Here is a 27,699-nt window from a genome sequence, read left to right as displayed (position 1 = left end):
CCCAAGCTCACCCTGGAGGTGCAGCGTGAGCGAGATGCTCTCACACCCCAGGGCTGCACCCAAGCTCACCCTCGAGGTGCAGCGTGAGCGAGATGCTCTCACACCCCAGGGCTGCCCCAAGCTCACCCTCGAGGTGCAGCGTGAGCGAGATGCTCTCACCCCCCAGAGCTGTACCCAAGCTCACCCTCGAGGTGCAGAGTGAGCGAGATGCTCTCATCTCCCAGGGATGATTCCAAGCTCACCCTCGAGGTGCAGTGTGAGCGAGATGCTCTCACCCCCCAGGGATGATTCCAAGCTCACCCTCGAGGTGCAGCGTGAGCGAGATGCTCTCGTCTCCCAGGGATGATTCCAAGCTCACCCTTGAGGTGCAGCGTGAGTGAGATGCTCTCACCCCCCAGAGCTGTACCCCAAGCTCACCCTCGAGGTGCAGAGTGAGCGAGATGCTCTCATCCTCCAGCCCGTTGACCAGCTGGCAGCGGTAGCGCCCCTCGTCCTCCAGCGCCACGTCGGTGATGGTGAGCGAGGCGTCGTAACGGTGGCTGTGCCGCAGGCGCACCCGCGGGCTCAGGGGCCCGTAGTTCTTGTGGAAGAGCCCGTTGGTGATGATGATGATGCTCTCCCCGTAGTTGGCCGGCTCCACCTTGCTCCACTTGACGCGGTAGTTGTGAGGCAGGGCGCGCAGCACGCAGGGCAGCGTGGCCGTGGCACCGCGCTGCGTGTGCACCGTGGGGTGCAGGGGCTCCAGCAGGTACTGCAGGTGCAGGGGGGCTGCAGCCCCCAGGCAGCCTCAGCACCATCCCTCCGACACCCCCCAAGCACCCTCAACCCTCAGCAGCATCTGATGGTTTCTATCATCCAGCTTGGTTCCTCTTCACCCCTCCTGCACCTTCAGGAGGCACAGCTCAGCTCCTGCCCTGCTGGACCCACCCAGCATCACCTCCCCTCTCCAGCACCAACTCCAAACAGCACCAGTCCTCCCTGCAGGTCCTGCTCCCCACAGGGGCTCCACATCCATATATACACACATATATAGGGCTCCACACCCTGCCCCCCAGGCCCTGCACCTACAGGGGCTCCACATCCATATATATACACATATATAGGGCTACACATCCTGCCCCCCAGGCTCTGCTCCCCACAGGGGCTCCACATCTTGCCCCTCAGGCCCTGCTCCCTGCAGGGCTCCACATCCATATATATACCCATATATAGGGCTCCACATCCTGGCCCCCACGCCCTGCTCCCTACAGGGCTCCACATCCATATATACACATATATAGGGCTCCACATCCTGCCCCCCACGCCCTGCTCTCCACAGGGGCTCCACATCCTGGCCCCCAGGCCCTGTACCCTACAGGGCTCCACACCCATATATATACAGATATATAGGGTTCCACATCCATATATATACACATATATAGGGCTCCACATCCTGCCCCCCAGGCCCTGCTCCCTACCTGGGGTCCCCGTTGGCCGCTGGAAGATGCTGGACCCTGGGGGTGCTGCCAGGAGCCAGAGGCAGCCGAGCAGGAGCAGCCTGTGCATCCTCAGAGCTGGGGGCAGGACGGAGCCTGGGGAGAGCACAGGGGTCAGGGACAGGCAGTGGGACACACCCTGGCTTTGGGGGGGCCTGGAGGGTGTGGCCCTGCTCTGGGGGGGCTCTCTGACATTTGCTGTGCAGAGGGGTCATGGCTTGCAGGACCCCCACCCCCAGCCTGTGCCAGCCCTCCCTGCTGGCACCGCCCCGCTCTCTTACCGTGCCCAGACAGGTCCCTCGGGGAGCCGCAGTGCCCATCCAATGCCCCGTGCCCTGTGTAGCTCCTGCTGCTGCCCTCCTCCGTCATAAACACCCCATGGTGGGGCCAGGGGTCCCACGGAGCCTGGACCTGTGCCACAAGGAAGAGGTGACACGGGGACACCACGGGGACACCACGGGGACACGGGAGGTGGCGAGCAGGTGCTCCCAGCCAGCCCTTCCCTGTCACCGCGCTGGGGCAGGCGGTGCCCTGGCACCCCCGTGGCCCTTGATGCCTGCTCCCATGGTGCCCTTGCTCCCTGCCCTGTCACCGTCTCTTCCTGCTTTCTTCTCTTTTTTTTCCCCCCTCCAACACCTCCCCGAGGAGCGCACGGGGAGGAGGAAGCACAATTTCCCATTGTGAGTGTCTTTCTCTTTATTGTTCTGCTCGGCAAAACACAGTGTGCCCGGGTAACAAACATCCCTTTATCTGCAGGCCACAGCTTTGGGAATTCAGGGAAAACGACAGTTCTGCACCGGCCTCCAGCAGCCTCTTGGGCTGGCAAAGCCCCCCTTGTGCTGGGACAGGGCTCCCTGAGCCCACAGACAGCAGGGTAATGGGAAATTTTATTCCCCTCTCCCCATCCCTGATGGAGGGATGATGTTCCCGCCCCTTGAGGGTTGTGCCAGGGGGCTGCCCCACCACTCGAGTCCCTCTGGATTTATCCTGCCCTCCAAAAAGGCATCAGAGAGGCTTCCCCAGCATCCCCTTGGGCCAGGGGCTAAGCACAGGCGCACAATGGTGCTGTGTTCTGGGCTGCCACAACTTCTTCCTCCCCCAGGCTCCATCTCCAAGGGTGGAGGAAGCTCTTCTCAAAGGAAGCACGAGACAAGCAGTGACTGTCCCCAACACCACCCTGGCCTGGCCATGGCACACACAGCACAGCAAGCAGCCCTCCCAGGGGAGAAAGGCATCCGGGTGCCCTCGTCCCCCACCTGCTCCCCACTGCTCCCAGCCTCTTTTCAAGGAGGGACATCAATTTTGGTGGCAGCAGGCTGCTCTGGAAGCTTCTTCCAGCTCAGAATGGCCAGAGCTTTGTGATCATCACTGTGATGAGCAAAAGGTGCCAGAGCTCTGCTCTCCCTGGGCTGAGGGAGGCTAAACTGGAGCAGCAACACTGCAAGCTCCTCCCTGCAGCTCCCCAGGGGTATGGGCTGGGTCCGAGGCTCTTCAGGGAGTCTGTCATCTCCCTCCCTCACACTTCCTGTGCCCACGGCTGAAGAAGAACATCCTGTTCTCCCCCAGCAGCAGCTCTGGGCTTCTTGGCTGCAGGATGCTGATTCCCAGCTCTGCTGTCACAAACGAGCTGTTTCTCACATTTTTCCCAAGTGAAGACACCAGCCACAGTCCCCAGCCCTCAGAAAACCACAGCCCGAGGCAGAACACTTGCAGGGCCTCCCATGAGTGACTCATCCCCCTTCCCCACCCCGTTAGCATCGGGGCATGACCCCAGCCCACCACTGCTTATCTAAGTTCAGAGTCTGGCCCAGTGCTGTGGGAAGGAGTCACGTCCCAAACAGACACTGTGTAACTTCTCTGCTCCTTGTCACTTCTTCTCCCATTTTGGGATCTGTGCCCACTCTACAAACACCTCTGCAGAAGTAGAGGCAGCCAAAGAAGAGCCAAGGAGCCCTTTGTGCTCAGCTCCCCCAGCTCCTGGCGTGGGCTCCAGCAGGAGCCTCTGACTCTGCTCCTTGGTCCTGTTCTTCGAAGCTCAGATTCTCCTTCCCCCCTATCGACCCCACAGGAAACCTCACCCCCAAAGCCCCCTGAACACTCGTTTTTCCTTCTGACCAGGGAATTTGAGCCTAGCTTTGCTGAGCCAGCACCTCCACAGCAGGTCAGCCTCCCACCCTTGTGCATCACCCTGCCCCTCCTCTGCCTGACCCAGCCCCCAAACCCACCGTGTTTCTGCAATGCAGAGGCAGAAACCTCACGCATCCCCCCTCCATTCCCTGCCCACCCCAAATCCGGCCCCACCCCAGCAGAGAGGGACACTGACCCCCCCTCACAGCCCACACACTTCCCAGCAGTGCCTGGAGCCACCTGGTGTGGCATCACCAGCTGCGGAGGTGTGCCAGGGCATCCCAGCCCGAGTTTCCGTGTTGGCAGCGCTGCCCTGCTCCCGGCAGTCCCTTCGAGGTGAGGAGAACCTGGCGGCCGCCCTGGCAGGAGGAGTTTGCAGCCCCAGCGTGGCTCTCTCCATGCCCCCCCTTTGCAGGGCTTCACCTGCCCCGGCTGCCCCCCGACATGTCTGAGCACGCAACCGCCTCCAGGCTGCGGCTCTCGGGGCTGTGCTTCCTCCTGCAGATCCTCCTCATCCTCCTCTTCGCCGTGTTGGTGCGGTACAGCCCCGAGGGCAGCCCCGGGCCGTGCCCCCCGCAGCTGAACTGCAGCCGGAGGAGCCCGGACTCGGCTTTCCAGCAGCCCCGTGAGTACCCCCATGGCAGAGCCCTTCTGCTCAGGGGATGGCACCGGGTGTCACCCTGCAGGCTGCAGACCTGTCACTGACTCCAGAGCTAACAGAGAGGCAGCATCGAGCTGCAGGCTTGGGGTGCTGGGGCTTCCCAGAGGGGTAACGCACACACGCTGCAAGGATTGCTGAAATAGTGCAGCAAAAGAGGGGAATTTGGGTCTGGGATGTGTGTTAGAGCATTGGAGCTCAGAAGGGATCACTGAGCACAGTGAAAAACTGGGGAGCATCATCTCCCACCTGGTGGAGGGCACAGCAGCTGCTCCTGGCACTTCAGGGTCTGCAGAGCTCCCCACTGACCAGCTGGGGTTTGCACACCGAGCCCCTTCCAGGGAGGATTGGAGCTCAGAAGGGATCACCGAGTGCAGAGATAAACTGGGGATCATCATCTCCCACCTGGTGGAGGGCACAGCAGCTCCTCCTGGCACTTCAGGGTCTGCAGAGCTCCCCACTGAGCAGCTGGGGTTTGCAATGCCAGGGGGTTCTCACCGAGCCCCTTCCAGGGAGGATTTGGCTCCCTGGGTGCTACCAACGGGATCTGCAGCATCCTGCTGCGTGCTGGGCATCACTGCAGAGCTCCTGCCGTGGTCGGGGGCTGCCCCTGGCCTTTCTGAGCCACAGACGGGGTGGGCAGCGGGACAGGAGCTGCAGAGTGCCCCGGCAGAGAGGGGGGGAGCGAGTGGAGCCGCTGGGCAGAGCTGCAGCCGGCAGCCGGCAGGTTCTCCCGGTTTCTCCTGCCCACGTAACCCCACCCAGGCAGTGACTCACGGAGGAGGCCGGGCCCCAGCTGTCAGCTGGAGGGGTGCAAAGGGCATTCAGCCCAAGCAAGAATCAATCCCCCCACTCTCTGGTTTGCCACCAGATGGTACCAGACCGATCCCAGTTCTCTGCTCAGCCTTCCTCTCTCATCCTGTGAACTGGGACACGATGCCTTCAGGGGTGCTGACAGCTCAGAGCCACTTTCATGCTGCTCTGGTGGGTGCAGACAGATCTTGGCTACCCCAGGAGGGTTTCTGTGCTGAGGGGTGAATGTCCTGAGGTATCTGCACAGGGCAGCTGCAGATGGGGTGGCCAGGAGCTGCTGCAGGGGGTGACAGCAGGCAGGGGTGGCTGCAGCTGTCCCTGGCACTCCCCATTGCAGATCTCCAAGGAGGATCTTCCACCGTGGCTCCAGACTGGCATCAAGAGCAGCGAGCCCTCAGCTCCCCACGCCTGTCAGAGCAGGGGGTGTCAGCCCTGGCTGAGGCCCCTCAGGGACCAGCAGGAGGGTGGCTGCCCTTCCTCAGCACCTCCAGACCCATCCTTGTGCCTCTCCTCCAGCAGGGATTCAGGATGTCCATGTCCAGGTGCTCCTCAGCTTTGGGCTGCTGGTGGCCTTCCTCAGCCGCTATGGGCCGGGCAGTGCTGCCATCAGCATCCTCATCACAGCCTTCTCCATCCAGTGGGCTGTTCTCATCCAGGGCATGCTTTACTTCTTCCTCAACGGCAAAATTTACGTGGGAGCTCGGAGGTAAGGCAGGAGGGAGCTGCTCAGCCCAGCCCAGCCCAGCCCTGGCGCACTGGCTCCCTCCTCTGTAAAACTCGCGGCTCTGCTTTGGAGGAGGATTTGGAAGACAAGTGGGACGGGGTTGTTTGAGAACCGCCCTGGCAAGGGCTGTGTGAGCCCTGCCAAGGCATTTAGGGGGGCACTCTGACCCCCACCTGCCTCCTCCTCCTTTGTCACCAGCACCTCAGGGCTCTGCCTGCTCAGCTCCTGATGCCTCCCAGCTCTCCCCAGCCCCTGGGCTCATCCCTGGCAGTGCCAGCTCCAGTGCCACTCCTTTCCACCCTTGCAGGAGCAGTGGGGCTGCAGGCTCAGCTCCTGATGCCTCCCAGCTCTCCCCAGCCCCTGGGCTCATCCCTGGCAGTGCCAGCTCCAGTGCCACCCTTCTCCTCTCCTTCCCAGCATGGTCAGTGCTGACCTGTGCACCGCAGCTGTTCTGATCTCCACTGGAGCTGTCCTAGGCAGGGTAAACCCTGTGCAGATGCTGCTGCTGGCCCTGCTGGAGGTCACCCTGTGCACTGTCAATGAATACATCCTGCTCACTCTCATGGGGGTGAGTCACCAGAAAGGGAGTGGCCCTGGGTTTGGGCTCCTCATGGCAAGTTCTGCCTCATCTGGAGAGGCAAATCCCTCACCCTGCTGTGGTATTTGCACTGATGGTGGGGGTCTCAGTTGTTGGTTTCCTGGGTCTGGACTGAAGGCAGGCAGTAGTTTATGTTTGTACTTAGATGTTTATTATTTTTTATCAGTGAAACAGTCTCACTACTGTGAGTTTGGCAGCTTTTCATTAGAAGGCACAAAATGGCTAATAATCTTTTGTTATAAGGTCTTTTAAGACTCTACTATCCAATGAAGAACTGACACCTAGATTATTTCCCCTTTTAACCCAATAACTGATCCCAAAGAGCCCCCAATGGGGACTTTTCTGCCCAGTTACAAAATGCCACCCAAACCCATGGAGAAGGAGGAAGAAGCAGCCCAGGATGACACCCTGTGCCCTCCATCTTGCATACTAAAAATCCCAAAATTAAATTTCTTACCCAGTGACGCACCTGCACTGCTCTCTATAATCCATTTCACACTTTTGTGGATTCCAGTCTATCTTGAAGTCTGGGAAATTTCTCCATGAGTCAGGGTCAGAGTCAGAGCTCCCCTGGGGGTCAGGGCACCCCAGAGCAGACAGGGAAATATTCCCAGTGCCCTGGCTTTGCCCCACTTCCTGCACACACCTTCCATGTTTTCCACACTCCACAGGTGAGCGACAGTGGAGGCTCCTTGACCATCCACACCTTCGGTGCTTACTTTGGCCTGATGGTTTCACGGGTCCTGTACCTGCCCCACAAGAACAAGAGGAAGAGGGAAGAGCAGCAGGATAAGGGGCACCAGATGGATGTCCTTGCTGTGGTTGGTATGGAGCTGGAATCTGCAGCACCTACAGCTGCTGGTGGAAGGGTTGTCACCAATCTGAGGGCAGTGAGGCTGTGGCTTAGACCATCAAGGACAGATGTCCTCCATCTCCCCAGGGACCTGTCTGGGGCTGCACAACCCTCTTCTAGAAAAACCTTTTCCTTGTGTTCTGCCTGAGTCTGGCCACAAGCCATGAGCATCTCCTGGCACTCACAGGAACTTTCTGTCCACAAGGAATCAACTCCAGCTCCAGGACCTCTTCTATTCCCTGCAGGAACCATCTACCTGTGGATTTTCTGGCCCAGCTTCACCTCCACCACCACTGCCCACCACAATGCAGAGAACTGGGCAGTGCTCAACACCTACTTTTCACTGGTGGCAAGCACCATGTCCACCTTCATCCTCTCTCCTGTCCTCTACGAGGAGGGCACCCCAAGGATGGTAGGTCCTCTCCTGGGACAAACCCAAGCTTTGTGCCCTTCCCACCTCCTGCCCTGTAGGAACAGGCCTGAACACACCCAGGGCAAAAGGAGAGGCCTGTTAGGCTTTCTTAGGTTCATTAAGAACCAATTTGAGCGAGACAACCCCCCTCCCAGCCCCACGCTGGTGCTCTCCATGGAGCCATGGAGCTCCCCTGAGCGTGCCCTGCTCCAGCAGGTTCAGATCCAGGATGCCACCCTGGCTGGCCTGGCCGTGATGGGCATGGCTGGGGAGATGCTGCTCACCCCCTTTGGGGCCCTCATCGCAGGGTTTCTTGTTGGCCTCATCTCCTCCCTTGGCTTCAGGTTCTTCACGGTGAGTCACCCTGGGACAGCCAAGGTCGCTGCTCCCAGCCCTGGGGATCTGCTCCCACACCTGCCAACACGGGGCTGCAGCACAGCCCCCCTGGGCAGCCCCAGCCCACCCCCTGTGCTCTCCCTGTGCTATCCACAGCCCGTGCTGCACTCCAGGCTGAAAATCCAGGACACCTGTGGGGTCCACAACATCCACGGGCTGCCTGGAGTGCTGGGGGCCTTGCTGGGGACGCTGCTGACGCTGCTGGCCACTGCAGACACTTTTGGTTACAGGTGAGAGGAGCCAGAACAGGGGGTGCCAATGCCTTGATGTGCCAAGCTGGGGCCACCACAACCCCTGAGATCAGGGCTGCTCCACTGCCCTCTTACAGCAGCCCTTTGGGAGGCATTACCCAGAGCCACGAGCCAAACAAAGCTCCCAAAACCAGCAAACTCCCCAGACAAACCAGCTCCCAAAAGCCTGTCCCATGTCTGGCACGCAGGCTGGAGCTTGTGTTCCCACTGGTGGCCCAGGGCAGCCGGACAGTCACTGACCAAGCGTTCATCCAGCTCAGTGCCCTGCCCCTCACTCTGCTGCTGGCAACGCTCGGGGGCTGCATCACGGGTGAGTTTTGCCTCCAGCCAGAGGGATGGAGGGCGTGAGGGGCAGGGAATTGATGGGTTTGGGGGAAAGGGCAGGAGCAGCCCCAAAGCAAAGCATCCCCACCCGTCAGGCCGGGCAGAGCCCAGGGGTGCTCAGTGCTGTGCAAACCCAGCGGAGATCGGGGCTACCCCGGGGCCAGGGCTCTCCTTGGGGCTGGGTTTCCATGGGGCTTTACTCCCCTCTGGCCGGGGGTCCCCCCGAGTCCGTGCTCCCCCCGGTCTGTGCTCCTCTCTTGTCCGGGGCTCCCCTCGGGGTTGAGGCTTTCCCCAGGTCCCGGCTCCCCCTGGCTCCCCCCGGAGTCTGGGCTCCCCCCCCCGGTTCTCCCCGGTTCCCCCCGGTCCCGGTTCTCCCCGGCTCCCCTCTGGTCCCGGCTTCCGCCGGGGTCTGGGCTCCCCCACCTTGTTCTCCCCGGTTCCTGGTTTCCCCCGGCTCCCCCCGGTCCCGGCTCCCGGTTCCCCTCGCTGCCCCCGGTGCCGGTCCCGGTTCCCCTCGCTACCCCCGGTCCCTGTCCCGGTTCCCCTCGCTGCCCCCGGTGCCGGTCCCGGTTCCCCTCTCTCCCCCCGGTGCCGGTCCCCGCCGCCCGCCCGGCGCTGCCGCTAGATGTCAGGGGAAGCCCGGGCAGCGGCCGCCCCGCTCTCCGACGCCCTCGCCCGGCTTTCGGTGTCCTCAGGAGCCGTCCTGAAAATCAAGGTGCTGAGATGCTGCCCGGCCGCGCAGTGCAGGGAGAACCCCGGCTTGCGGGAGGTAAAGCTGGGAATTGTTGGGAAAAAGGGGTTTTTGGGTCTCAGGTAGCGGCAGGGGTTGGGTATTCCCCCAGCTCCCTCCTCTTGCAGCAGTAAATGCCCCTGGCCACGGACTCAGAGAATCCCTGACTCATTTTAGGTGCCCCCTCTAAAAGCACCAGGTTCCACCGTTCCACCGCTGCCAATGCCACCACTAAACCCAAATGTCCCCAAAAGTCTGCTCAATCCCTCCAGGGATGGTGACCCTACCACTCCCCTGGGCAGCCTGTGCCAGCACTGGACAATTCCAGTGAAAGAATTCCCCCAGTATTCCATCTAACCCTTCCTGGTGGAAGTGGAGCCCCCACCCAGCCCCAGCGTGCCCCGAGCAGGGCCCATTTCTGCCCCTCTCTTGTCTCTGGTGCAGGTGGCTGAGGAAGGATCTGACCCCAGTGCAGGTGACAAGGAGCTGGGCATCAGCACCTTGGTGTAATGACCCCGAACCCCCCTGAGCTCCTGCACCACCAGGGGTCTGCCATGGCCAGTGCTGGCTTCTGGCAGCCCAAACCTCCCATCAGGAGCCAGCTGCTGGTCCCAAACCTTTTGGGAGCAGCTGGGTGTCCGCAGGCCTTTGCAGAGTGAGGAGGTGCTGCAGTATCCCTGTGCTTGCTGTAGGAGCTGCCAGGGTCACCTCAGGGTGTCCAGGCCTGGCTTAGCCACTTACTCTCCCTGCTCCTTGCCTCAGTTTCCCTATCAGCTGCTCTCTGGGGAGAGGAGTGATGACTGTGTTGGGGAACGGGCCCAGGAGGCTGAACAGAGAGCAGCAAAGACTTTGTACAGACACTTGTGCACACAGCAATTAAAATATATGGAATTTTTTTGTAACTTCAGGATTTGCCCCTGAATTCTCATGACACCTGCCCAGCTCTGCTAGCTGTTTCCTTCAGGTGCCATCCAGGGAGGAAGGAAAGCCCCCCAGTTTGCCCTGCACCCCAAAAACTGATGCTCATTTGGTTTCATGGGTAGTGCCACCCATCTGAGGATGGAGCAGTCTCTGGAGTGTGGGACAGCACCCAGGGACAGGAGCAGGGTGACACCGGGGTCCCCAGCTCAGGGGTGAGCCCTGCCTCCCCCTGACCACTCCTCACCTCGCACCAGGGGCTCCTCTCAACACAGAAATGCCCCCAGCACTCGGCCCTGCTGTGACAGAGATGCTCCTCTGGCCACTGCAGCCCCAGGACCCCCAGCACCCAGAGCCCTGAACCCACATCCCCCTGCAGAGCCCCAGCCCCACATCCCCCTATAGAACCCTGACCCCACATCCCCCTGCAGAGCCCTGACCCCACATCCCCCTGCAGAGCCCCAGCCCCACATCCCCCTGCAGAACCCAAATCCCACATCCCCCTGCAGACCCCCAGCCCCACATACACCTATAGAACCCCAGCCCCACATCCCCCTGCAGAGCCCTGGCCCCACATCCCCTGCAGAGCCCCAGCCCCACATCCCCTATAGAACCCCAGCCCCACATCCCCCTGCAGAGCCCATGATCCCACATTCCACTATAGAACCCCAGCCCCACATACACCTATAGAACCCCAACCCCCCATCCCCCTGCAGAGCCCTGACCCCACATCCCCCTGCAGAACCCCAGCCCCACATCCCCCTGCAGAACCCCAGCCCCACATCCCCCTGCAGAACCCCAGCCCCACATACCCCTACAGAACCCCACATCAGAGCCCCAGCCCCCCATCCCCCACAGAGGGGCTCCCACCCCACCTGGGAGCAGACTGGAGCACCCTGGAAGGCTCGAGGGGACTCACAGAGAGCCCTGCAGCCACTGGAGCAGGGGCACAGCCCCAGAGCACCCCTAGAGGGGCCATGCTGGATGTGCTGGGGGTCCCCGATGGGGGGAACACCTCGGGGTCCCATCTCCCGTGGGCCTGGGGTGGCTGCCAGACACTTTCACACCTCCTGTGCCAGACTGGCACTCACCATGTGGGATTCCTGCAGGCACAGGTGTGCCCAGCTGCCAGTGTCACCATCCCTGAGGAGGGGACCACAGCCCCACTCCAGGCAGGGGGACAGGGGGTGCAGGGCCAGCACAGCAAAGTGTGGGGGAATGCTTTGCTACCCAGCCAGAGTAGCCACAGGTAGGACCCTCTTGCTCAGGTATCTGCTGCTGTTGAAGCACACGGGTTTCCTTCAACTGACTGGACAGAAATGCATTCATGAAATTATTAATGAGAAGCATTTGTTTGCAGGTGATCATAAAGAATCACTTTAAAACACAGCAGGAAGTCAAAAGGTCTTGCTTTGATAGAAGTCAAACTATCGCTTTAAACTTTCCCCACTTTCGCTGGCCGTTACAGAAAATGGTGAAATCAGCACGTTAAATGCCTTGGTGTCACTGAAATTCCATGACGAAACACAAGGAAGTGGGTCACGCGTTTCTGCTGCCACTGCAGGCCCCGAGGAAGGTCTCTGCAGGGACCGCAGCCCCACTCCTGGCTCAGGCGGCAGGGGAGGATACGTCCCTGTCCCCATGTCCGTGTGACATCAAGAGGGAGACGCGGGGTGCAGCAGGGGCACCAGGGCTGCTGCTCGTCCGTCCCCCCTGAGCTGCAGGGCTCACCCCCTTCCACCTCAGCCCCTTCCCAGCCCTCCCCTCCCCTTTCCCAGGCAGGCCCCTTCTCCTTTTTGATCTCCTCGCAGCACAGCTCAAAAGCAACCCACTGCGCCGCGGAGAAAATCCGCTCCAGTGAGATCATTGCGAGACCCTCAGACGTCGGGGTCGGGTGTGAAATGGACCTCCCTCCTCCTCTCTCGGCCGGACCGGCCCTTCTGAAAGGCTGTTATGTTTTGTAATCGGATTAGGGGAGCCCCGTGCCCTCCCCACGCCGCTCCCGGCCCGCGGCCGCCGCTCTCCCCGCGCTTGTTTAAGCGAGCGCGGAGCTCTCCGTGCGCCGGGAGCCGGGGCCGCCGAGAGCCTGAAAGGTTTAGTCAGCGAACAAATTGCTTCTCTGTAGGGGCCGTTTTCTTCCCAAGTTGAACATAATGATGGCAGTTTGAGGAACAGATGGTGCAGCTAAGCAGATAATCCCGCCGGCCCCGGGCTCGGCGAGAGCAGCGCCGGCTCTGCCCGCAGCGCCCGCGGCCGTCCCGGGACCGGAGGGGCTCCGGTGTCGGGGTGGCGATCGCACCCCGACCGAGCACAAGGGGCTCACCCCGCCCTCACACCTCTCCTGCCCCTGGGGTGCTTTGGGTGCCAGACTCCGCTGGTGCCTCAGTTCCCCCGGCCCTGCGGGGAGCCCGCTGCTCCGTCGCTTTGCAAGGCAGGGCTCCCCTCCCCGGGGCTGACCTGGGGAGATGGAATGTGAGGTAGAACAGCTCCGCCACAGCTGAGAACAGCTCATTTCCCTCTCGTTTTCCTATTTCGTCCCTCTCTCCAGCAGCATGCGAGATGTGGAAAGAGCTGAAGAAATTCCAGCAGCTCGCAGGGGTTGAGTGCGCGGTGGGCCCGTGTCAAGCTCAGGAACGCCGGGACCTGGCTGCTAAATGAGTCTTTATTTAAAACACATCAGCGGGAAGAGCCCGAGACCCCGCAGAGCCGACGCAGGCAGGGAGAGGCACGGACACATCCACGCGGAGCGAGCCCTGCCCATGCCAGGCTGGCACCAGAGACCCTTCCCCAGGCCGTGGGGCTCTGGCAGCCTTCAGGACGCACTCCAGGCTCCCTGCACCGCATGCCTGTGTCCGGCGGGTTTGTTTAATTCATGTCCCCTGAGAGCCCCGGCTCTGACAGCTCCCCTGCCCTCTCCGTGGCAGCCCAGCTGCCAAGAGACCTGCCGAATTCACCTCTCGCTAATGTAGGAGCTCAATCAGCTGCTCGAAGGGTGTTTTACAAGTCAAAGCAATAACAACATCCCTCTGCTACAGCTGGGGAAACTAAGGCACACAAAGAGGTGCCCAGGAGTCCATTGGAATTAGGAGCAGGACAAAGCCTGGGCTCCCGGAGCTCCTGGTGTACATGTCCTTACACATCCACAGCCCCCACTGCCTCCCCCCGCCCGGAGCAGCTGATGCCGTGTGCTGTTTAATGGAAAGGCAGCTAATCATCTTTCCCACCTTCCTCAGAGTGTGAATCGTTATCCCAGCGACACCTGTAAAGCTCCTTGTCAGACGAGGCTGGTGCACACATCCCATAATGGGCACCATATGGGAGAGGGAGGGCTGGGGAGGGGAGCAGGGGCCTGGCCATCTCCACTCGGAACAAAGAGCAGTGCCCCACAGCTTCCCAGTACGGACCAGTATCACCAGCACTGGTTTGAAGGGTCAGCAGCAAGGAGGGAGCCCAGGCAGAGGTGGCAGTGGAGGAAGGGGCACCTCTAGTGGCACTGAACACATCAGTAACCCCCCAGGCAGCCCTGCCCTTTGGAAAAGCACCTGCAAACCTGACAAGTGAGGGTTAAAGGCAGCAGAGCCGGGGTGCCCTGGCACCCCAAACCCTCCAAAGCACATCCCACATTGCCTGGGAGCTCTGTGCCAGCCTGGCAGTGGCACCATGGCTATAGGAAGCTCTGGCAGCCCAAACCCTCCAAAGCACATCCCACCATGCCTGGAAGCTCTGTGCCAGCCTGGCAGTGGCACCATGGGTATAGAGAGCTCTGGCAGCCCAAACCCTCCAAAGCACATCCCACATTGCCTGGGAGCTCAGTGCCAGCCTGGCAGTGGCACTGCGGGTATAGGGAGCCCTGGCACCCCAAACCCTCCAAAGCACATCCCACATTGCCTGGGAGCTCAGAGCCAGCCTGGCAGTGGCACTGCGGGTATAGAGAGCTCTGGCACCCCAAACCCTCCAAAGCACATCCCACCATGCCTGGGAGCTCAGTGCCAGCCTGGCAGTGGCACCATGGGTGTGGGGAGCTCTGGCAGCTCAAACCCTCCAAAGCACATCCCACATTGCCCGGGAGCTCTGTGCCCGCCTGGCAGTGGCACCATGGGTATAGAGAGCTCTGGCAGCCCAAACCCTCCAAAGCACATCCCACATTGCCCGGGAGCTCTGTGCCCGCCTGGCAGTGGCACCATGGGTATAGAGAGCTCTGGCAGCCCAAACCCTCCAAAGCACATCCCACATTGCCTGGGAGTTCAGTGCCAGCCTGGCAGTGGCACCATGGGTGTGGGGAGCCCTGCCACGGGTGGGATGGTGACAAGGAGGACACGATGGGAATTAGAGCCAGGTCCCTGTGCTTGGGCTGACCCAGAGCCCCCCAGTTCCTCCCTGACCCCAAACTCTGGGGGCAGAGCTCAGTCCCCACTGCAATTACAGAGCCACATTTCCAGGCCCCCATTCCTTGCCAGAGGCATAATGAGCCCCCAGGCCCCATCAGGGGGGCAAAGCAATTAAAATTGCTGCCCTGGTGGCTGCGTGGGTGGCTCTGGTGTGGGCTGCTGCCAGTGCCCCTTTTGGGTCGAGTGGGCACTGCCAGGCTGGGCAGGGCCTCAGATTGCTGCATGTCCCTGGGGGTGAACAATCGACTCCTTCTTCCCCGGGTTCAAAGAATAATAAAATAAAAATAAAGAGAGAATAAAGGCCCCAGTAAAGCCTGGAGTCAAGTTTATTTACAAACTGAGTATGAAGTGAAGGGCCTGGAACAAAGGTGTTATGTAAGGGACAGTCACTAAGGGGCTCTTTACCCACGCTAATTGCCACTTGCTCCATGATATCCATTTATCTGGCAGCTGAGATGGCTCCTCAGGCTCCTGGGTTCAAGCAGTGCTTGTTTGCAGCACTGCCCAGTGCCATTAGGGCAGCAGCACCGGGGGCTGGGGCAGTCCCACCACCCAAACCCACCGGGAAACCTCCCAGATCCCCAGGAATGGGGTCATGGGCACAGTGGGTGGGTGTGCTGGTGGGCACGTGGCTTGGCAGGGAGAGCTGCTGCCTTGGGTGGGACTTTGGTGTCAGTTGTGTAACAGGGAGGGACAACGGGGCCAAGATCTGCAGGAGGGACCTCGAGGTCATCCCAAGCCAGCCTGGGTGGTGAGGGGCAGAGAACCATCCTGGATTCCTGTGGAGAACGATGGCCCTGAAAAGAGAACGAGCTCTGGAGAGGACGAACAGGACCTGCTCTCTGTGATGGTGTTTCCCAGGGGTCCAGCTGGAAACTGCCCTCAGGAGGAAAAGCCCAAAAGGCAGAAAGCAGAATAAAAACCCCCATGGGGAGGAGAAGGTGCTGTGAGTGCTGCAGGGCCTTCCTGCCCTGTGTGACCCTCCTGCTCCCAGCGCTGCCCTCTGCCCTGGCATGGCCAGGGGCACAGGGACCACCGAGAGACCCCCAGCTCTGCTCCAGCCAAACTCAGGAAAAGGGGAAAGATGAGGTGGCAGCACCCCCAGGAGCCAAGAGGTCAATTTTATTGACAAACTGCCTCTTGAATGGAGCAGGGGAACAATGCTGGCCTCAGCCCGGGTCACCGGGGCTGTGTAAAGCAAGGGGCCGGCTCCAGTGGCCCCGGGAGAGCCCTCCAGGCAAGTGGCCTTTCCCAACATGTTTGCATAACCTCTGACCCCTTCTTTTGGGGTTTAATTGAAATCCCAGCTTGGTGACAAATTGGCATGACCAGCAGGCTGGAGGCTGAGAGGGTGAGTGTGGAAGAAATGCTGGAAATTCCCCTTCCTGCCCTGGCAGTGACCGACCTGCTGTCCCTTCCTGTCCTGCCATGGGACACTTGCAAAGCCCAAGGGGGGGTTTTAATCACACCCTGCTGGTCCCATGTCCCTGCCCAAAGGCCACCACAATGACTTGGGACAGGAATCCAGCAGCAGCTCTGTCTCACTACAGGCAGGAGCAGGCGCTGTCTGAGGAGTGTGAGCCTCCTTCAGAATTGTTCTGCACTGAACCTTCCTGGGACTGGGATGCTCTGATGCTTTGTTAATCACAGAGCTCGTTAGGCTCTGAGGCATTTGCAGTTTGCACCCTGGCAAAGCCCCACCAGAGACCCCTCTCCCTCCCTGTCCAAAGGGAAAGGTCACAGCCCTTCTCCAGTCTTGTCTTGAAGTAAAAAATCCCTTTTTAGTGCCAAAAGGAGAAATGAGCTTCTGGAAGACCAATGTGACTGAAGTCCCAAAGCAGTTCCCACTGAGTGGGGATCAAAAACTGACATGGAGCCAAAGGGAGCTGAAGTCATCCTATCTCAGAAGCTCCTGGGAGAGAGGTGAGAAATGACAGAATTCCCTGTGATGGCAGAAATCTCATTTTCTGCAGAAACCAGACTAAAAACAAAGCTTGAGAGGAGGCTGGCCCCAAACCAGCCTCCTCTCAATCCCCATCCCTTTTGCAGAGCATGTGCAGCATCTCAGCTGCTCCACGCAGCACATGGGTGATGCAGAGCTGTGCTGCAGGGAGATCCCCCTGCACCTGAGAGGGATGTCCAGGTGGGTTTCCCTGCTGGCTAAAGGGACTCCACAGACTTACAGCAGAACCCTCCAAAGCACAAATATTTACCCTCCACTTTTCTTCCTGTCCCAGAACATCAGATTCTGGGATTAGACTGCGGAATTTTCCTGCCCACAGGTAAAGATTTAATATTTCACATTGTGCAGCTCGTGCAATATGAATCCCAGCTGCCCTTCAACAGGGTTGGAGTAACTCTGGCATCTGTGCAACCACACCCCTGAAGTGCAATGGCACAAGTGAGGCTTGAACAATTCCCACTAAATCCCTGCAGTTTCCACGTGCAGCCGGGGCCTGTGGATCGCTGAGGTTCCTGTCTGGGGTTCTGCTGGCCCTGCCCTGCAGGATTTCACTGGTCCTGGAGGAACATCCCACACCTTGGAGCAACAGACACACATTCTGCAGGAGCAACACAAGGCTTTCCCTCAGGAGCGTGTCTGTACATCCAACTCACATTGAAGCACCTTAAAAACAGAGCAGCCCCACATTGAGGCAAAACCCAAAAATATCTCCATTGCCGCCTGCTCTACTGTCTGCTCCTCATTTGCAAATCATTTCCAGGGATTTTTACATATCCTAAAATACTTCTAATTGCAGGTTTGGTGTCTGTCATCCGTCACTGATTAATACATTTCGTTGCTATTATTGTTATTATTACTATTAACTGTGCAGCCATCCAATTCACAAATCAAAGTCTGTTGCCCAGGATGGAGCCACAAGAATCAGGTTTGTTTCTGGGACGTGCAGCCATCAGGGGTGGTGAGACCCATAAGAGCAGCCCCTTGCCCTGAGGACCTCAAACTGCTTTGCAAAGAGCAGTAGAGCACCACTTTGCAGAATGGGGTGCAAACGAGCCCAAATGCCTCCAGCAAACTGGGGATACTGGTGTGGACTGGACAATTCACCCTCCCACCTCCCCATGCCTGCAGTTTGCCACGTTTCTAGGGGGACAAATGGGCTGTAATTTTGTTTTGTTAACCTCTTTCTCTCCCAGCCTGGCACGCACTGGGAATAAATCCAGGATGATTTCAACCCCCCTGTTTCTGCCCCCAGCTCCCAGGACAGCCTCACACTCTGCTGGCTGTCACTTAGTCACCTTCCCCCGTGCCCCGTGGGTCACCATTACCCCACAGAAACTTCGCTTTCCACCAGTTGAAGATCTTAGAGGCTTCTCGCACAAAACCCTTTGAGGTATTTCATGCGAGGCTTGAAAAGGCTCCTGCTTCCTCTGGGGGGCATTATCATGACAACCGGCTTTAATTCAGCCTCCGATCCCGGCTCCCAGCTGGATCCTCAGCCACGCCAAGTCCCCCCGACACCCTTCGGCCGCCTCGGAGAGGCCAAAGGAGCGCACGGGTCCCAGGATCACGGGGAACCGGCCCATCCCCATTTCCCAGTCCCCATCCTCATATAAATTCCCTTCCAGTCGCCACGCACTGTTCTCGGCGTGTTCTTCTTTTGCGAGCGCTGCCCTCCTCTTCCCCACTCCCACCGGGCGCTTCCCTCCTCCCCGCGGTCCCTCCTCTGTCCCCAGCATCCCCCTTTCTCTCGGCTCTCTATAAACAAAGCGCCTCAGTGTCTGCGGGAAGAAAAGTTGCATTATGCAAATGGGAAAAAGCGACCGGGAGATTTCTCACTCCGAGAACCCCCATTCCGGGCCTGCACCTCGGTTTCCATGGCATGGCCAAAGCCCGCTGGAAGCTGGTTTGCATACGGATGAGAGAGGAGATGAAATCAGCACGAGAGCCCATCGCTGACAGAACACCATTGTTTCGCCTGTCTGATTTGGAGGCTAATAAAACGCCATTAAAAAAAAAAAAAAAAAAAGAAAGAAAGAGGAAAAAAACCCCGCCGCTTTCATCCTGCCTTTGGTCAGGGACGGGGAGGGGGCGGTAAATGTGATGACGGAAGATCAGCTGCACTGTCGGACTTGGGGTGAAGGTGCTCTGGCAGCAGGGAAGGAAATTCCCAGGATGCACTGCCCTGCAAGCAGGAGCGATGCCGACAGGAGATGGTGCTGTGGGCAGAGCGCTGGGCTGGGAGAGGCTGCCAAGGCAAGCTTTGCTCCTCTCCAGGAGACATGGGAGCACTGAAACCCCCAGCTGCAGCCACAGACCTGCCCATCCCACAGCACTTCCCGGGCAGTCCATCCACCCACTCGTGCCGTGTTCAGGGGAGAGACTGGAGCAGGCTCATGGGCTGGGATAGGGCTCTCCTGGGACACAGGCTTTCAGGGTGGAATGAATTAAAAACTGTGAATGAAAGGCTGGGGTGGGGAGAAGGTCAGGGAGCTGCTCAGTGCTTCCATGCTCCTTTACTACACAAACCATCACTCAGCTGGAGGAGAGGGAAGAGACAACACAGAATGGCAACACACACGGGTGCCCCATCTACCCCATCCTAACAGCTCCTTGGGCTGCTCCTGGTGCTCCAGCACATCCCAGCTCCTTTCCCAGGGCTCTGAGCAGTGAGCTGGATGGAGCAGGAGCTCCATCCTAACAGCTCCTTGGGCTGCTCCTGGTGCTCCAGCACATCCCAGCTCCTTTCCCAGGGCTCTGAGCAGTGAGCTGGATGGAGCAGGAGCCCCATCCTAACAGCTCCTTGGGCTGCTCCTGGTGCTCCAGCACATCCCAGCTCCTTTCCCAGGGCTCTGAGCAATGAGCTGGATGGAGCAGGAGCCCCATCCTAACAGCTCCTTGGGCTGCTCCTAGTGTTCCAGCACATCCCAGTGCCTTTCCCAGGGCTCTGAGGAGCTGGATAGAGCAGGAGCCCCATCCTAACAGCTCCTTGGGCTGCTCCTAGTGTTCCAGCACATCCCAGTGCCTTTCCCAGGGCTCTGAGCAGTGAGCTGGATGGAGCAGGAGCTCTTGGCCCTCGGTGGCTGTCCTGCCCTGGGCCTTGCCATGGCCACCCAGTCCCTTCCCCGCTGCCAGCAAGGCTTTGTGTGCAGTGTGTGCCTTCCAGAGCAGCGTGATTGGCCTTGAAAGGGCTGATTTGCTTTCCCCGGTCCATTGAAACGCTGAGAGCAAAGCCTGTTCCCTCCAGGCGCTCGGAAAGCTGGCACCCTTTCCACTTCGCTTCCCTGTGCCCCTCAGCCCAGGGGCTCCTGCTGAGATTTTGCTGTCAACAGAGTTTTGTTCCCTTTCTAGGGCGGCGCAGAAGGGACACAAGGACCTTGAAAATGGCAGCTTCTTTGACACGGCTATTCTCCTTCGACCCCCCTGGCTGAATAAAAAACTCACAAAAATGGAGTTTACTGTATTTCCTCCTTAGGGGGAAAACACTGCATCTTGGTCCTAATTAATTTACCTAATTAACATTGGGTCTGTATGCAAAGACCTCTTTCTGTACTGGCCGGGACAGAGGAAATAACAGGAATAAAAAAAAATATTCAGGCAACTCTCAGCCCCGACTGTAAAAGGGACATCGCAGGATGAACTGTGCCCCACTGATCACTTCAGGCTCAGAGAAAGCCTCTGCAGGAGAATGGCCTCCACCTCCACCTCCCCTCTGTTTGGGGCCAAACCACACCAGAATCCTGACACTGGGCAGGGGGTGCAGTGCACATCCCAGGGGAATTCACTGCTGGGGGGGATGGAGCAGGAGGGAGTCAAGGAACAGATCCTGTGCAGGAGGGAGGGAGGAGGGTGCCCACGAGCAGGGCACCATCCAAGCTGCTGGGCTCACCCCTCTGCTGCCTTCACCAGGAGCTCTGTGCCCACCTGCCTGGGCCAGCTCCATGCTTAGACCCCAAATTTTCCCAGGGCTTGCCCATCTCCTGAGCAGCCACTGCTCCTGCCTAGGAAAACCCTGCTCTGCTATTTTGTTCTTTTCCCTGCCAGATGCCAGCTCTCTTCAGCCTCTTTCTTCTCCCCACGCTTTGCTTTGCCGCATAGTTCCGGAAATCAGAAACAAAAGAAGAGGAAAGAAAATAGGCTGGATCTGGGGGAGAGGAGGGGGAGTTTCCCTTCCGTTAAGCTTTTCCAGCTCTCCCTGCCTCCCAATATCAGGCCCTACATGGCACCTCACATGACGAGCGCTCGCGCCCACGTGCGCGGCCACGTGATGAGGTGCCCGGTTATGCCAGGCTGCTGAATGAGGGGGAAAGTAAAGAGGCTGGGTTTGAGCCCAGCCTCATTGGCAGGAGAAGCAGGAGGATGCAGGAGAAGCTCCCCTCTGCTCTCGCTCTGCAGCCTGAAGCTGCGTGGCCCAAACGCACGGGCTGGAGGGAAAGCGTTCCCAGGCCACACACTTCCAGGCTTTGTGGCTGAGTGTTGGAATTCAGGACATCCCTCTGGCTGTCCTGGATGGCTCAAATCCCTGCCAGGGGGCTCAGAGACCCTGGCACACAGCCCAAGATGCCTGTGGTTTGGATTATGACCCATGGAAAAAATTACCTACCTTATAGGAGGATCTGCAAGCCACAAAAGTCTAAGTAGAATAATAATTAGTTTGTCATAGGGTGAAAAATAGATTTTTGGGGGTTTTGGAATGGGGGTTCAGGGGGAAAGATGAAGGAATCTGGGCTTGTCCAGCCTTTCTCCTTCTTCTTCTTGGCCTTCATCTTCTGCTGTGATGTTGGCACTTTTGGGTTGGTTTAGAGTAAAAGCTCACTGTCTAACAGAGGTGATGGGTATTGGGAAGTTATTGTAAATATTGTACACGTAGTTTTTAGTATAAAAAAGATAACACCAGAGTGCCTCTCTCTGTCCTGCTGAATGGACCTTGGCAGGCCAGAAAAAGAATTTTATAGATTAGGAACAATGAACAACCTTGAGACCGAGAACTGAAGAGTTCTGACTCCTTCTTCGAGTGCTGGGCTGGGAAAAGAGACTTTCTGACACATCTTTGGGTCACTCTGAGCAGCAGAAGTCCCGAGAGCTGAGCTGAAGCAGTGAGAGCTGGGCTTTCAGGGCAGGATGTTGGCTCAGTCCCACTGTGGTTATTGGGGCACTACAGCTCAGATTCTAGCAGCCAAAATTTCCTAAGCCCTGTGAACTGCAGAGCCTGAGTCACTCATCTGCCTCCGCATCTTCATGTAACCACCACCTCCAACATGGCTGGGTTTGGGCGTCCACATCGTCTGAACAGTTTGATTCACCGATATTTTCGGTTTGTAAAGGGAAATCCCCCATCCCAGGCTTCACATTCACTCACTGAAATGGCCAGCAATCATCCTAGAATTTGCTTTCCACAACAAATAAAACCCCAGCTCAGCATGTGTGTTCCCATTTGGCAACGCCAGCTCCCACTCCGAGCACGCTGCCTTTCCCAACTCCCCTCATTTCTGACAGCACCGAATTTCAATGCCACTGGGAACAGTTCCCACCCTCAGGATTCTCCACAAGGGAGGCAGGATGGGCAGGACCCCTTGTGCATCCCCATGGATAAGAGGGAAGGTGTTTGCAGCACGGGCTCTGCTCGGCTTTCCAGGGAGGTCAGAGTGTGCCCCAACACCTGGAACAGTGCTGGGGGTGCTCAAAGCTGTGTGAGGCCGGGGCTGCTTGGCTGCAGGCACCAGCAAGAGCTGCAAAGAGAAGAGAAAATGGGCCAGGAAGGGACAAACTGAGAGACCCAGAACCGCCCTGGCACTGGGGCACCTCCCAGGCTCGCTGCTGCAGGGAGAGCAGGGCCAGCCCTGCATCCACACCCGGCTCCCAGAGCAAAGCCCAGCATGGCCTCGGTGGAGCAGAGCTGCCAAAAGCAGGGCACAGCACCAGCCCTGCCAAAAGCAGGGCACAGCACCAGCCCTGCCAAAACAGCCACGGCCCAACCCTCCTGTCGGATCCTGCAGGAGAGACCTCAGACAGCTTCACCTGCTGCTGGAGCAGGAGCAGGGAGATGCTCCCACCATCAGAAACCTGCTATTAGTGGCAGGTGCTCTGTCCACCCCATTTCAGCTGCCGCCAGACTTCCAGTAATTCTCAGTGACCTCGTTTTCACTTCATTTTGTAAATCATTTTTGGGTTGTTGTTTTTCATTTTACTCAGTTTTTAATTTGTTGTCGTTTCCCTCTGAGCTGGAGTTTGTCATTTAATCAACTTAGACCCAGATATCCTGGAGGGTGTTTGGGGAAGGGGGGTGGGGGGGGAAGAATGAAAACGCTAATGTCACATCACCTCCCTAAAATGAGTTTTAATTGTAATCCTTTAATCCCTCTCAGATGGCCCTCTCTTCACTGATGTTTTTCATAATTATTCCTTGCCATTTTCCCATCGGTCTAAGGAGTGTCTTCAAGAGGGAGGGGGTGGAGAAAAGGCCCTTTTATAAAATAATAATAATGGGCCAAATTAAGACACAAAGAGGGAAATAACAAGGGGGCAAGGGCTGCAGAGACAGAATGGGGATTATTAATGCCTCCCCCCTCAGAAATTTCAGTGATGGTGCTCTCAGCCACCCCAATCAGTGGGCAATTGAGGCTTGTTTGCTCGAGTGGCTGCATCCTCCTACAATGACCCACATTTAGCCAAGTGGCTGCATTGACAGAGTACCAGGTGCGCAGGATTGGGAAACTGCCTGAGGCGGCGTCTGGCCAGCCCAGCCCCGAGGGTCTGCACGGGGCTGCTCACCTCTGGGACAGTGCCCACCTCTGGGACAGTGCCCACCTCTGGACAGTGCCCATCTCTGGGACAGTGCCCGTCTCTGGGACAGTGCCCACCTCTGGGACAGTGCCCGTCTCTGGGACAGTGCCCGCCTCTGGACAGTGCCCACCTCTGGGACAGAGCCCACCTCTGGGACAGTGCCCGTCTCTGGGACAGTGCCCACCTCTGGACAGTGCCCACCTCTGGGACAGTGCCCGCCTCTGGACAGTGCCCACCTCTGGGACAGTGCCCACCTCTGGGACAGAGCCCACCTCTGGGACAGTGCCCGCCTCTGGGACAGTGCCCACCTCTGGACAGAGCCCACCTCTGGGACAGTGCCCACCTCTGGACAGTGCCCACCTCTGGGACAGAGCCCACCTCTGGGACAGTGCCCGTCTCTGGGACAGTGCCCACCTCTGGACAGTGCCCACCTCTGGACAGTGCCCACCTCTGGGACAGTGCCCACCTGCCCGAGGATAGGGTCAGTGGGTGTCGGAATTCAGGGCACCCTCTGGCTGTCCTGGACTGCCAAGTCCCCTGCCAGGGGGCTCAGAGACCCTGGCACAGAGTCCAAGATGCCTGTGGTTTGGATTATGACCCATGGAAAAAATTACCAACCTTTTATGAAGATCTGCAAGCCATAACAGTTTAAGTAGAATGATAGTGAATTTATCATGGGGTGAAAAATAGATTTTTGGGGTTTTTGGAATGGGGGTTCAGGGAGCAAGATGGAGGAATCTGGGCTTGTCCAGCCTTACTCCTTCTTCTTCTTGGCCTCCATCTTCTGCTGTGATGGTGGTGGCACTTTTGGGTTGGTTTGGAGTAGAAGCTCACTGTCTAACATGGGTGATGGGTATTGGGAAGGTATTGTAAATATTGTACACGTAGTTTTTAGTATGAAAAGATAACACAGCCCGGGGACAGGCAGAGTGCCTTGGGCTGTGTTGCTGAGCAGACCTTGGCTGGCCAGGAGAAAGAATTTTATAGGTAAGAAACAATAAACAACCTTGGGAATGAGAACTGAGGAGCTCTGACTCCTTCTTTGAGTGCTGGGCTGGGAAAAGAGACTTTCTAAAGTGTCTCAGGGTCACTCTGAGCAGCTAGAACCACGAGGAGTGGGAGCTTCCCCTGCAGACCTGGTGAGCTCCCAGGGCCCTCTGCCACTCTGGAGGGCATTGAAGGGCATCGTTCCCACTGCTGCTGTTGTCAGCCCCCTCTGACACCGGCTGTAACTCATCCCTTGGTCTCACCCAGCAGGAGCCCAAGGATGCTGAAGAGGGAAGGCACTGACTTCCCCAGCAGCAGCACAGAGGTCATGCCTGGGTTGGGGAGGAGGTCAGAGAGGGTTTTCAGGATGCTCACAGTCCTGCCAAGGGGCCACTGAGCCTTCCATGTGTGGCATTCACATTCTCTGAACACAGAGAATCTTCTCATCTTCACATCATTCTCTCTCTCAGGTTTTTTCCTAAGGAAGCAGAGAGATCAAAACAATTCTTATCTTATTTGCTACTCCTGTGTTTGTGCCCATGTCGAATGTATTCTAGAAACTGTTTACCTGAGGTGACCAATTGGATCCACATGTAAAAGTCAAAGCTCTCAAGCAGACAGTCAGAAGTTTTGAGTAGTTAGTTAGAAGTATAATGTAATATAGATATAGTAGAATATAATGTGATATAATAGAGTTTTAATAAAGTGAGTGTTCAGCATTCTAAAGCCTTGGAGTCAGGTGCCAATTCCCAGAGTTGGAGTTGCCTGATTTTAAACTATCAATGCCATCTCAGCCCTGGGTGCTCTTGCCTGCACCCCCAGCAGCCGTTCCTGTCCCCCTGCCCAGCTGAGCCAGCAGGAGACCAAAGCAAGCCCCGTCCCTGGCCAGAGGCTCTGAGCAGCACCCACCCCCACTCAGGATTTCAGGGTCTCAGCTGCTCTGCCATGCCAGACCCACCACAGCCATGTCCAGTCCAGCCTCTCCCTCTGCAGTGCTGCACAGAGGGGAACATCACCCAAAACCTCTTGCAGGGACAATAAGCCCAATAAAAGTTCACTGGTTGCTCCTGAGCCCTTTGGGAAGTGAATCAGAACCAAGTGTCCAGGTTAATGTGGCACTCAGATCTCTAAGGCCACAGAGGTGCTGGCTCAGGGGAGTTAAAGGATGCGGCCTCAGGAGCACAAGCAGCAGCTGGGATGCTCTGGAAGTCGGGTCCCCAACACAAAACGGCAGAGCTTTCATCCCAGAGCTGCTCTGGGGAAGCAGCCGGCGAGAGGGGAGCGTTTACAGCCCACTGAACTCGTGTTTAATCTGGGAAACCTCTTGTGCAGGTCTGACAGGGGTTAATCCACCCCTAACGTCTCTTTCACGCTCTCTCCTCCTCCCCAGCCATAAAGCTCAGCAATCCTTGCTAATCATCCCATTACTTCAATGAGCCTGGCCCAAAAGGCACCAGCAATGCCTCAGCTCCCATTCCAGCTTTGCCCCTGCTCCACCTGCCCCATCCCAGCCTGACCACGACATTCCAGCTTCCCACCTGCCCCATCCCAGCCTGGCTATGACATTCCAGGTTTGCCCCTGCTCCACCTGCCCCATCCCAGCCTGGCCATGACATTCCAGGTTTGCCCCTGCTCCACCTGCCCCATCCCAGCCTGACCATGACATTCCAGCTTTCCCCTGCTACACCTGCCCCATCCCACCCTGCCCACGACATTCCAGCTTCCCACCTGCCCCATCCCACCCTGCCCACAACACTCCAGCTTCCCACCTGCCTCATCCCAGCCTGGCCATGACATTCCAGCTTTCCCCTGCTCCACCTGCCCCATCCCAGCCTGCCCACGACATTCCAGCTTCCCACCTGCCCCATCCCAGCCTGGCCATGACATTCCAGCACCTGCCCCATCCCAGCCTGCCCACGACATTCCAGCTTCCCACCTGCCCCATCCCAGCCTGGCCATGACATTCCAGCTTCCCCCTGGAGCCACCTGCCTCATCCCAGCCTGACCATGACATTCCAGCTTCCCGCCTGCCCCATCCCAGGCTGTCCATGACATTCCAGCTTCCCCCTGGAGCCACCTGCCTCATCCCAGCCTGACCACGACACTCCAGCTTCCCACCTGCCCCATTCCAGCCTGGCCATGACATTCCAGCACCTGCCCCATCCCAGCCTGCCCACGACATTCCAGCTTCCCACCTGCCCCATCCCAGCCTGGCTATGACATTCCAGCTTTGCCCCTGCTCCACCTGCCCCATCCCAGCCTGCCCACGACATTCCAGCTTCCCACCTGCCCCATCCCACCCTGCCCATGACATTCCAGCTTCCCACCTGCCCCATCCCAGCCTGGCCAGCGCCAGGGATCCCACTGAAAGTGCAGGGTGACCCTTGGGGACAGCGGGTCCTGCCCTCAGTGACCTCGGAGGGCAAAGTGATTCTTGCAGGAACAAAGCGCCCCTGCGTGCCAGCAGGCCGGGGTTTGTGTGTCATTAACTCAGGACAAACCAAACAGAGAGAGCTGATGAGCACAGAGGCCGGGAGGGGCTCAGGGTTTCTGGGCTCCCAGGGAAGGGGGATCAGCAGCCCCGAGCTGCACCAGCAGCGATGAAGAGAGCCCTGCACACAAAGCAGGGCAGGAAGGGGAGCAGAACCAGGATTACAGCAGGGTTTGGCTGACAAATAGTGTCAGGCACCAGCAGCAGTGGGGGGGAGAGCTGGAAGAAAAGGATCCCTGCAATTATTTGAGTGTCAGAGGAGGAAGCACCTCGTGGCTGAAGGGGATGAGATGGTCAGTGGGAGCTTTTCCTCCACTCTGGAGAAGGCTGGAGCTGCTGGAGGTGAGCTGGACATGGGTGTCTGTCCTGCAGCCTGACCCTGGGGCTGGTCAGGGTCCTGAGCGTGGCACAGAGGGGCTGTTTTGCCTCTCCCCATAACCCATCCTGCCAGGGAAAAAGAGGAGCTCAACATCACAATAGATCCCCTTCCTCCTCAACACATCTCCCTCAAATGACATCTTTTCCTCCTAACAAACAGGGAAGAAAAAAAAAATTTAAATTGCTGAGTGGAATTCCTCAAGAGTTCCCTTGCAGGAGCAACAAAGTGTTTGGGTTTGAATTGCACTGAAACATGACAATTGCATGCAGAATTTTCAATTATTTGTGCAGTACAGCGTCACTGGAGAGGTAACAGACAGCAGAAGTTAACTGAAATAAAGTTCTAAGGTACTTTATGATGTGTTATGTTACCAGTTCTCAAGAAACAGATTGGAATATCCTATTAGTGGGATCATTCTGCTGCTGACAGGGA

The 27,699-nt window shown here is 58.1% G+C and overlaps 2 protein-coding genes across 6 annotated transcripts; one reads left to right on the top strand and one right to left on the bottom strand.

Moving 5' to 3' along the window:
- Positions 1-271: 271 nt before the first annotated feature.
- HAPLN2 (hyaluronan and proteoglycan link protein 2) lies at positions 272-2,065 on the bottom strand. The gene is made up of 3 exons (XM_050984808.1): positions 1,757-2,065; positions 1,458-1,571; positions 272-768 (listed from the first exon to the last, which is right to left on the bottom strand). The coding sequence occupies exons 1-3, from the start codon at positions 1,842-1,844 to the stop codon at positions 272-274; spliced, it is 699 nt and encodes a 232-aa protein (XP_050840765.1). The 5' UTR covers positions 1,845-2,065.
- A 1,772-nt stretch (positions 2,066-3,837) lies between these two features.
- On the top strand, positions 3,838-10,268 carry RHBG (Rh family B glycoprotein). 5 transcript variants are annotated; one of them, XR_007780015.1, is made up of 10 exons: positions 3,838-4,227; positions 5,590-5,779; positions 6,215-6,365; positions 7,067-7,220; positions 7,494-7,660; positions 7,874-8,014; positions 8,153-8,286; positions 8,527-8,617; positions 9,327-9,400; positions 9,806-10,268. XR_007780015.1 is itself a non-coding variant. In XM_050984734.1 (10 exons), the coding sequence occupies exons 1-10, from the start codon at positions 4,047-4,049 to the stop codon at positions 9,869-9,871; spliced, it is 1,380 nt and encodes a 459-aa protein (XP_050840691.1). In that variant the 5' UTR covers positions 3,852-4,046; the 3' UTR covers positions 9,872-10,268. The 5 variants fall into 5 exon arrangements, 4 of the variants coding, with proteins under 4 accessions (XP_050840691.1, XP_050840693.1, XP_018779900.3 ...); XM_050984734.1 differs by having other exon boundaries at positions 3,852-4,227; positions 8,496-8,617; XM_050984736.1 differs by having other exon boundaries at positions 3,855-4,227; positions 5,593-5,779; positions 8,496-8,617.
- Positions 10,269-27,699: the final 17,431 nt, after the last annotated feature.

Source organism: Serinus canaria, chromosome 25 (assembly GCF_022539315.1).
Source record: "Serinus canaria isolate serCan28SL12 chromosome 25, serCan2020, whole genome shotgun sequence".
In the NCBI taxonomy this organism is placed as follows: Eukaryota; Metazoa; Chordata; class Aves; order Passeriformes; family Fringillidae; genus Serinus; species Serinus canaria.
This window is presented reverse-complemented; position numbering and strand designations above follow the sequence as displayed.

Coding starts and splice junctions, on each gene's coding strand:
- RHBG (XM_050984734.1), top strand. CDS start 4,047: ATGTCTGAGCACGCAACCGCCTCCAGGCTGCGGCTCTCGGGGCTGTGC. Junction 7,221..7,493: donor GGATGTCCTTGCTGTGGTTG/GTATGGAGCTGG, acceptor TATTCCCTGCAG/GAACCATCTACCTGTGGATT. Junction 8,287..8,495: donor GCAGACACTTTTGGTTACAG/GTGAGAGGAGCC, acceptor TCTGGCACGCAG/GCTGGAGCTTGTGTTCCCAC.
- HAPLN2 (XM_050984808.1), bottom strand. CDS start 1,844: ATGACGGAGGAGGGCAGCAGCAGGAGCTACACAGGGCACGGGGCATTG. Junction 1,572..1,756: donor GAGGGACCTGTCTGGGCACG/GTAAGAGAGCGG, acceptor TGCTCTCCCCAG/GCTCCGTCCTGCCCCCAGCT. Junction 769..1,457: donor GCGGCCAACGGGGACCCCAG/GTAGGGAGCAGG, acceptor TGGGGGCTGCAG/CCCCCCTGCACCTGCAGTAC.